The 10,435-nt window shown below is 45.8% G+C and overlaps 1 protein-coding gene across 1 annotated transcript; it reads left to right on the top strand.

The window, feature by feature from the left end:
* Positions 1 to 8,133: 8,133 nt before the first annotated feature.
* Positions 8,134 to 9,075, top strand: LOC127031207 (olfactory receptor 4D9-like). Its single transcript, XM_050917974.1, has one exon. It carries the CDS (start codon positions 8,134 to 8,136, stop codon positions 9,073 to 9,075), a length of 942 nt encoding a protein of 313 aa, XP_050773931.1.
* Positions 9,076 to 10,435: the final 1,360 nt, after the last annotated feature.

The raw sequence follows: 10,435 nt of genomic DNA, 5'->3' as shown, positions 1-10,435 counted from the left end.
ATAGTCTTATAAGACTAAGGGCTTGTCTACATCAGAAAGTTGCAGCGCTGGTGAGGGAGTTACAGCGCTGCAACTTAGGAGGTGTACACATCTGCAGGGCACCACCAGCGCTGCAACTCCCTGTTTGCAGCGCTGGCCGTACTCCGTTTTGTCTCGGGTGTAGAGGATCCAGCGCTGGTGATCCAGCGCTGGTAATCAAGTATAGTCACTTACCAGCGCTTTTCTTGACCTCCGTGGAATAAGCAGGTATCCCAGCATACCTGAGGAAGCCTCTGGTAATCAAGCTGGTCTCCTTCCCCGGCTTGCTCTCGCGTTCCCCGAACCCCGAGCAAGCAGGTCTCCTTCCCTGCGGTTTGCAGGGTGGTTCGCGGAACGCGAGAGCAAACCGCGGCGAAGCTGGTCTCCTTCCCCGGCTTGCTCTCGCGTTCCCCGAACCCCGAGCAAGCAGGTCTCCTTCCCTGAGGTTTGCTGGGTGGTTCCGGGAAGGCGAGAGCAAACCGGGGAAGGAGACCAGCTTCGCCGCGGTTTGCTCTCGCGTTCCGCGAACCACCCTGCAAACCGCAGGGAAGGAGACCTGCTTGTTCGGGGAACGCGAGAGCAAACCGGGGAAGGAGACCAGCTTCGCCGCGGTTTGCTCTCGCGTTCCCCGAACAAGCAGGTCTCCTTCCCTGCGGTTTGCAGGGTGGTTCGCGGAACGCGAGAGCAAACCGCGGCGAAGCTGGTCTCCTTCCCCGGTTTGCTCTCGCCTTCCCCAAAACCCCTTGAAGCCGCCCAACAGCGCTGCAGTGTGGCCACATCTAACACCACTTGCAGCGCTGGTTGCTGTAAGTGTGGCCACTCTGCAGCGCTGGCCCTATACAGCTGTACTAATACAGCTGTAACAACCAGCGCTGCAAAATTTTAGATGTAGACATGGCCTAATATCTATTTTGAGCAAAACTAGCACACAGGTCACGTGATCTGGTCTCCAGCTATGAGGTTGCGAGTTCTGAGCTAATGTCTGCAGCCTGGGGAAGTGCTGGCGTCTGGCCTGCCAGTGTCACACAGGGGTCACTGAAGCCAGAGGCTGAAGGGTAACAGCATGTCCTGTGTTTGATCTGAGCAAAGTGCTATAAGGACGCTTCACTCTCTTTTTCTTGCCAACTGACAATCTGGTGTCATCATGAAAGACAGTGAGTTTCCCCTATGAATTGCAGTATATAGTCTTTGATCTGAATGATATTGAGTATTACTTTGCTACATGTGCATCCTGGATAATTCATACTACCATATCCCAAAAGTCATCAGACTGGTCTGCACCAAATCTACCTGGTCTAGCTGTCAATGTTCTCCAACAGTGGGGTGCTCCTAATTATCATCTTCATTCTCCTGGTCCTGTAGTAAGAGGAGGCCCTGAGATATAAACCTTGGTATCAAAGGCCTGGTTTGAGGCCTAAGGCCTGAACTAAGGTAATGGTCAAGACCTTGCTAACATAGAGGGAAGTTAAGCTGTGAGCCAGAGGCAGGTCTTGCTCACAGAATCTGGCAAGGGAAGGGCTGATGCTGCAAAAAGAGACATACCTAAAAGGTACTGGACACCAGATATCAGAACATTCGCAAACTTGTACACTCCACACAAATAACAAGGAACAAGCTGACCCATCCCATTGACAGGGCCAAAAGGGTAATATGATGGATAGAGTTGTTTTGTTGGAACCAACTTGTACAAGGTGAGAGGTGACACCTTAATGTGTAGAGGGGTTGTACCTTGCTAGTGTCAAAGTTAGACTCAGGACTCACAGTTTGTCAGACCACTCTGTTTTATTAGCACAGTGCTCTGCTAATAACACCCAGATAATGTGAGCACCATGCAAGACACAAACTATCTTATTTATACAGATAAAAGGGTGAGCACTTAACAAGATAACAAAGGAAGCAGAATCTGATAAGTTTACCTGAGCTAGGCATGCATATCTTATTTCCTTACTAACTATAACCGATCTTCGGTTAATGTCTCGCCATTAGCACCCTTGTTTATGCCTAATGTTTCTTTTCCTAGCAACTGTATTTCAACATTTCTTATTTCTGCTTAAAGGTACATACAACATTTCTTTAATCCATTCTTATTTTTACAATATAATTCATTCTACTTTCACACTAGTTAGAAGGGTTGCATCTCAATACGTCAGGAGTGATGTGTAACTTGTTTGTACCTGTTGTGACAAAGTTCCTCCTCTACCTTGGTAGGTCTTGTGCTTATTGGCAGATTTGCTCACCTTGGTGATCTTCCCCACAATCTGGGTCAACTCCTCCTGTGTCTGATCAGGAGTTAGGAGGTTTGTGGGGAACCCGGGCCCGCCCTTTACTCTGGGTTCCAGCCCAGGGCCCTGTGGATTGCAGCTGTCTATAGTACCTCCTGTAACAGCTGTATGACAGCTACAACTCCCTGGGCTACTTCCCCATGGCCTCCTCCAAACACCTTCTTTATCCTCACCACAGGACCTTCCTCCTGGTGTCTGATAACTCTTGTACTCCTTAGTCCTCCAGCAGCACACTCTCTCACTCTCAGCTCCTTGCACCTCTTGCTCCCAGCTCCTCACGTACACTCCCTGTCCTCTGGCTCCCCCTCGCCTGACTGGAGTGAGCTCCTTTTTAAACCCAGGTGCCCTGATTAGCCTGCCTTGATTGGCTGCAGGTGATCTAATCAGCCTGTCTGCCTTAATTGGTTCTAGCAGGTTCCTGATTACTCTAGTGCAGCCCCTGCTCTGGTCACTCAGGGAACAGAAAACTGCTCTGCCAGTGACCAGTATATTTGCCCTCTACCAGACTCCTGTACCCCACTAGTTTGGGTCTGTCACACTGTGTATAAGAATGCATTCCTGGGGGGGTGTCTTTGTCCAGCCTAGGGGACAGTGGAAAGTCCCGCCACTGACTGAGCTGAGTCCATTGCCAGGAGCACATATGCAGGGCTGGTGCAACCATTTGGGCGACCTAGGCAGTCGTCTAGGGTGCTGGCATTTGGGGGGTGCCATTTTCTTCTGCAGCGACCACAGTGGCCGGATCTTTGGCTACTCCAGTTGCCTCCAGCATTCAGGCAGAGGGAGCTGGGGCAGGGGGGCGTGGGCAGGGCTGCCTGCAGCAAGTAAGGGGGGAGCAGCACACAGGGGAACACCTCATCCTAGCTCACCCCTGCTCCGCCTCCTCCCCGAGCACACCGTGGCCGCTTCACTTCTCCCAATTTCCAGGCTTGAGGCACCTAAGCTGATTGGCACTGCAAACCTGGAGGATGGGAGACATGAAGCAGAGACGACGCACTCGGGGAGGAGGCGGGGCAGGGGTGAGCTGCTTCACTTCTCCCACCTCCCGGGGTTGCAGCGCCAATCAGCTCAGGTGCCGCAAGCCTGGGAGGTGGGAGAAGTGAAGCAGTGACAGCATGCTCGGGGTGCTTGTGCGTGAAGCAGGGTGAGCTGGGGCGGGAGGGGTGCCTCAGGGCGGAGGGTGGGGGGTGAGGAGGTGCTGCAAGGGGGGCGCCTTAGGGAGGAAGGGGAGAACTACCACAGGAATGGCACCTCAGGGCAGGGGGAGAGCTGCCGTGGGGGGGTCCTCAGGGCAGGGGCGGGGGGAGGGTGCAAGATGGAAGTTTCTCGTACGGCACGAAACATCCTTGCACCAGCCCTGCACATATGTACTGGCTAGCTGCACCTTAGCAGCACCTTGGACTTTGTTTGCCAGGCAGCTGGAGACTGTGTTTCTCTTCTACAATAAACCTGGCCAATGTGCCTTTGTATCTTACTAGAGTCTATGGTCATTGGGGGTTCTCTTGGGGTCTGTTATGTCAGCTCTGTGTGCAGAGCTGGGGCAACACACAGAGGGAACACAGGCACGCAGCCGATGGATATCAACATTGAACAGAGCAGAGCACCACATCGGTAGCATCTGACAACATAGTACACCACCATGTTAGTTAAGGTGAAGACACAGGTTATGGAAGGGAAACCAAGGATCAGTCCATCTGAGGATCCCACATCCCAGGTCCGTGTTCACAATTCCTACCCTGCTTTTACATCTATGTTTGGCCCTTCTGGAAATTACCTCTAGTTAACTTGGCTTCAGTCATTTACACTTTAATCACCTTTATACTGAGCCCCATGAGCCACAGACTGAGAAATATTGAGATGAAAATGACAATCAGGAAACTGAGGAACAGAATTTTGTTTTCAGGGAAGAAAAAAACAACATAATAATTTAGCTTTGGATTATATATATATATATATATATATATATATATATATATATATATATATATGAATTTTTTATTCCATATGATCTTTCCATCAGAGTACTAATAAATTTCATTTATAATCCATTTATTACATATTAAGAAATATATTGGGGGTGAAACTCTGCTCATAATGTTTATTAATTGTGGAAATTATGCATTCTGCACTCTGCCCTGACCTAGAAATCTCTGCCATTTTCTCTGCTGGAGGGATTCCCTGTATTTTATTCCTTCATTCTGCTAATGCTAATGGATGTGTCCTCCAAACATGGGCTATCACAGATGTGGCTACTAGCAGACATTTTGTTATCAACAGGTCCTTCCCTGAGTCTACATCCAGCTTTGGACTGTCACTGTGTGTTCCATGGGTGTCCGAACTTTAGTAATCTTCCTAAATCTATTTATTTTCATCTAAAACATTCTCCGATTACTCTCCTATTATCTTAGGCCATTCTCAGCAAATATGGAGAAAGACCACTATTCTCCCATACAGTCTCTAGCCATTATGGCTCCTTTTCTTATGTATTTTCCTCAGCTTAAGTGGAGTTAATTACCATTGATGAAGTATTTTGAGCTGCAGTATTTTGAGCTGACATTGGCTGCTGACTTCATAATCAGACTGACTTTGCAGACTGATATTCATTCAGATCTCCTCCAGAATTCATTCTTATCTTCCGTAGAGCTCTTGAACAAAATATGTTAAAGGAGTTCAAGAGGGATGAGGAAATACAACTGATCCCTCTCAGAGACACTAGACCCAATGTGACCCCTAGAACTGACATGCAATCCAGAAGTACTGGTTACTTTTCTCCAGCTCTGACCAACAGAACAGCTTTGTATCTCAGAGCAAGGAATAGAACCCATGAGTCCTCACATTTCCTCCGTTTGGAGTCCAGACAATGATCCAGTTCAGCCCCTGTTGTTCAAGCCCACTCAACTTGATAAATTTCTAAAGCCTGTTCAGTTTGAGTGGCTAAAAAGAAACATAAACAAGATGAAAAACTCCAGGAACTTATTAGTTATTCCCCTTGAGACTGAAGTCTCACATCTCCAAAGCAGCAGCTCTCTTGATCTGGCTCAGTAAAGCTCAAGGGTCTTTCAGTGTATCTTTGATCCTAAAGCCACTCTTGATGCATGGGTCAGATGGGATATAAAGGGAAGATTTCTGTGGCTGTCTACTCTTTGGAATCAGGTCCCCTTCCCCAGCCAGTCAGGAAAACAATGACCAGCTATGAGATGTGACTTCCCCAGACCATCCTCAACTGTTTGGAGGCAACCGGCTCTGAGATCACCGGCACACAGGCTGAGGTCATGACTTTTGTTGTTCAAAATCTACTATGTAGAAGTAGCAATTGACATTGTTATTGGAGAGAGGAAGTGGGTGTTGGGGGAAGTTCAGATATTGGCTTGGATTTTAGAACCTAAGTGAGTTAGGAAGACAACAGTTCACTGAGCCTTTACCACCAATCTTTGCAACGCTAGCTTTGCCTGACCAGGCATCTCCTATGGCAGGTGCTTTGTGCTGCTCTGATTTGAACGGTTTTATCTCGGAAGCAAGGTGGAGCTAGGAAGCAAAAATTAGAAAAATCTCAGGGAAATGCCAATAAAACCTGAGCAGGATTCCCTGTGTTTACCTCCATTATTTCCCTTTGAAAATCCAGACTGAGAGAGGAAGTGAGTTACCTGGGGTCCCAGAAGGTGTCCTTGGCAGTATAGAAATTGAACCCATGGCCAGTACTCTACAAAGAAAGCCGCCCTCCTGCATGGTGCACAGCACCGTGACCCTATCGTTTAAGAAGGAGATGTTGAAAGTTGGCTAGCATTCTCTGGCAAAATATATTTCTCTGCAGAAAAATGAGGTTTCTTCAAAACTGAAATGTAGAGATAATGAAAAAGTAAAGGGATACGATTTGGGGAGGTGCATGAGATTGAAAGCAGCATGGCCTAATGGAGAGAGCAGGGGACAAGGACTGCAGAGCTTAGTCCTATGCCTGGTTCCTTCAGTGCGCAACTTCTCTGAGCCATTTACAAATGCAGAACTGAGGCTCATAGCAACCTCCTTTTGAAATCACTTTGAGCTCTGTAGATGAAAACAACTAGATGTTTGTATTTTAAAAGTTTTTTGGTTGATCCTCAAGAAAAAAAAAGAATCAAAATTAAAATTCAATCTGAATATAAAATTTGCAAAAACAAATTGTTTAGAAATTAATTGAAAATTGGGATTTGAACACCAATGGCATGAAATGTTTCATTTCCTTCTTTTTAAAATTTTACCATGTAAAATTAGATATACTGACTATTTCATAGATGTGTTTTATTGGGAACATTTTTTAAAAACAAATCTGTTCTAGAGATTTTCAAAAATGTTAATGATAACTCAGAATCCATAATTCCACAGCAGTTTTGAATATTTAAACAGAGGTGCATAGACAGAAATCTTTTTGTGTTCACAGCTTTCAAATTCAGGTGTTTAAAATTATGCACCAGAATCCATAGGTACCTAATACAGTGACTGGATTTATTTCAGATGCTCTGAGCACATGCAATTACTTCTAAAGACAATTACAGTTAATTCCTTCTCTTCCTGTAACCAAGGGCGCACACAGGGCATGTGAATCCTCTAAATACGTGGTTCTCCAGTTTTCCATTCCAACCCTTCTTCAGTCTAAATCAGGAACTATGTTGGACCTCCTTGCCACATATGAATATAGGAAGGTGTAGAGGGCGACCACCTACTCCAGCCTGGAAGGGGTTGGAAAAGCCCTGCAGAGGGCCAGGGCTGGGCAAGGTAAAACCCTGGCTGATTGGGGGGAGTGGCTGCAGCTGGGGCCATGCCCCAAACTGAGCAACAGGGCCTTATAAGAAGGCCAGGGAAACCAGAAGTGGTTGTCTCTCTTTGCCTGTAGAGGAAGATGAGCCTGGCTGCAGTGAGCTAGACACAGGGTACCTGAGTAGAACAGGGCTGCGGAAAGGCAGAGGGGCTGGTGATGCTCCAGCCTGGAAAGCCCCAGGCTCTGGCCTAGCATAAGGCCAAAAGGTACTGGGGGTTGGAGAGGGCAGCCCATGGATAGGCAAAGGCAGCAGGACCAAACCCAACCTTGCCAGTGATGAGTAGGCTGATACTGCAGTCTACCCCAGGGCGCAGGGGCTAGATGACGACTGGCAGTAGTCTGGTACTGAGACAAGGTGGATTAGTGGGTGGTGGTTTCCCGGGGAGGGAAGACCTAAAGAGAAAGGGGTTACTGCTGCGGGGAAGCACGCAGTTAAAGGGGCACTGGGTCAGGGAGGGACATGGGGACTGGAGGACAGGTGGATTGCTGGCCTGCAGAGGGTGCTCTGGAGATGGAACAAGCTAATTCCCAGAAGTCACCAGCAGGAGGTGCCACAGGAGTGAGTCTGCTTGTCTACAGAAAGGTATTCTGGTTATCATGAATACCTGACAATTTCTTATGACCCTCACACCGAGAACCACTGGACTCTCAGAAGTTCTGCCTAAGATCACTCCCTGAAACTCACATTTCTTCCCAGCCATGATCCTCTAGACCCCATGGATGTGTGCAAGATGAGGGCTGTGGGAAAATGAATACAGAAAGTGGTTTGGTAAAGGCTTGATTTTGTAGGTAGGCTGCTCCTTTTCTCTCTCAATGATCCCAAAACTCAACATGACAACTGGTGTAGTTCATAGGGTCTGCTGTAGAAGGGATGCCCTGCACTGAGGATAACTGAATTTAGTAAACTAAGATAATTATTAAACAAAATGTCTGTTAAGAGGCATTAATTTTGACTTAATACTAGTAATTCAAGGAAGGAATAATAAAAACTTCTTCATAGTAATTATTACAGTTCCCTCTCTAGGCATGTTTTGAGGCTAGTAAATGGAAGAGCAGAACCTCAGCTCCACAGTGACAGAATTTGTCCTCTTAGGCCTCACCCAGAATGCTGAGCTGAAGCGATGCCTCTTCGTTGTTTTCTTCATAGTCTACTCGACAACCTGGTTGGGAAACTTCACCATCATCACCACTGTGATCACCAGCCGCTGGCTCCACACCCCCATGTACTTCCTGCTGGCCAACTTGTCTTTCCTAGTTGTTAGCGACTCATCAGTCAATGCTCCAAAATTGCTGTTGGGTCTCCTCTCCCAGCGCAGAACCATCTCGTTCAATGAGTGCATCCTCCAGATGTTCTTCTTCCACTTCATCGCCTGTGCTATGGTTGTTGTCCTTGTGGTGATGGCTGCTGATCGGTACATAGCCATCTATAAACCACTGTGGTACTTGACTATCATGAACCGTGGTGTGTGCATGGGCCTGGTGGCAGGGGCATGGCTGGGTGGATTGGCTCACTCTGCTGTTCAGATTGCATTGATCCTCCAGCTGTCTTTCTGTGGTCCAAACATCTTGGACAATTTCTACTGTGATATCCCACAAGTCATCAAACTGGCCTGCACAGACATCTACTTGGTTGAGTTGCTGATGGTTTCCAATGGTGAGATGCTTGTCATAGTAATGTTCATCATCCTGTTCATTTCGTACACCATCATCTTTGTCAAGATAAAGACACATGTTACAGATGGGAAGCACAAAGCTCTGTCTACCTGTGGATGCCAGATCACAGTTGTGTGTTTACAATTCATACCCTGCATCTTCATCTATTCTAGGCTTTTCCGGAAATTGCCCAGGGACAAGTTGGCGTCAATCATTTACACTGTAATCACCCCAATGCTGAACCCAATGATCTACATGCTGAGAAACTCTGAGATGAAAAAGGCCATCAGGAGACTGATGAGCAGAATCCTGTCCTCAGGGAAGAAACTATAAAGACAGAATGTATCTTGAATTATCTTTTTTTTTCAATTACTTGATTATCCTAAATGAACTTTCTATCAGAGTTTTAACAATCCATATCTTTAATCTCTATTTTTGACATTCAAAAAAATTGTGTTGGTCAACCTTTTAGCATGAAGTTTATAAGAATATTTGGGTTGGAAGGGACCTCAGGATGTTCTAGTCCAACCTCCTGCTCAAAGCAGGACTAAGCCCTACTAAATCAATTAATGGATCGCTCCCCTTTTGTCTATTAGAAAGTTTGCCCATACTTTATTTCCCTATGCCATTAATGTTGGTGGATCTATCCTTCTCTAAACATGAGCTATCACATATCTTGTTACCAGAAGTAATTGTGTTATCAGTGTGCCCTTCCCTGAGTCAATAAGCAATTTTGGACAATAATTCTGGGTTCTATAGGTGGCCTACCTTTACTATTGTTGAGAAATCTGTTTAATTAGCAAAAATATTGTCTAATTTCTATACTATTATCTTAATGCAATCCCAGCATATATGCCTTCACACCTTCTCTAGACATTAGGTTTCCCTTTCTTATACCTTTTCCTGGGCTTAAGTGGACTGACTTTAGCATTGATGAAGTATTTTATAATACTTTTTCCTGAATAGTTGCAAATATAGATATGTTCTTAGCTTCCTCTAGCTGTTGTCCATTCTTCCAAGTGATATCTGCCTTTAGATATTTTCCCCATTTTTTCATAAATGTGCTCTTTTCTCTCTCCTAGATACATCAGTAACAATAATACTCAGTGTAATATGTGGGGTCTCACATTTCATAGCTTTTGTCAGCTGAGCCCCTTGCACACATCAGGGGCTCCTTGCTTTCCTCTTTTCCCCCCACCAGCTCCCTGTTTGCCACCCTCCCATCTCCCTCTGTTTCATGGACTAAATAACTACTTTCCACAAATTGTATGCAATGCATCAATGTTTAATTGATTTTATTTTGCTAAATTGAAACTAGTTTGTACCAATATAATTATTCATATTGAACAAGAAATAGTGTCAAGCCATTTTATATCCATGCAATGTTAAGTTAAGAAAATTGTAAGTTTTACATTACAACATAAAAATATATAAATGATCATATGGGGTCAAACCAATGGTACATCTAGTCCAGTATCCTGTCTTCTGACAGTGGCTGATGTCAGGTACTTCAAAGGGAATGAACAGAGGAGGGAAACTATTGATTGATCCATCCCCTGTAATCCAGTCCCATCCACTGGCAGTCAGAGGCTTAGAGACACCCAGATCATGGAGTTGTATCCCTGACCAACTTAGCTAATCATCTCTGATGGATCTATCCTCCATGAACTTGTCTGATTATTTTTGTATTTCA

Source organism: Gopherus flavomarginatus, chromosome 11 (assembly GCF_025201925.1).
Source record: "Gopherus flavomarginatus isolate rGopFla2 chromosome 11, rGopFla2.mat.asm, whole genome shotgun sequence".
Taxonomy (NCBI): Eukaryota; Metazoa; Chordata; order Testudines; family Testudinidae; genus Gopherus; species Gopherus flavomarginatus.
This window is presented reverse-complemented; position numbering and strand designations above follow the sequence as displayed.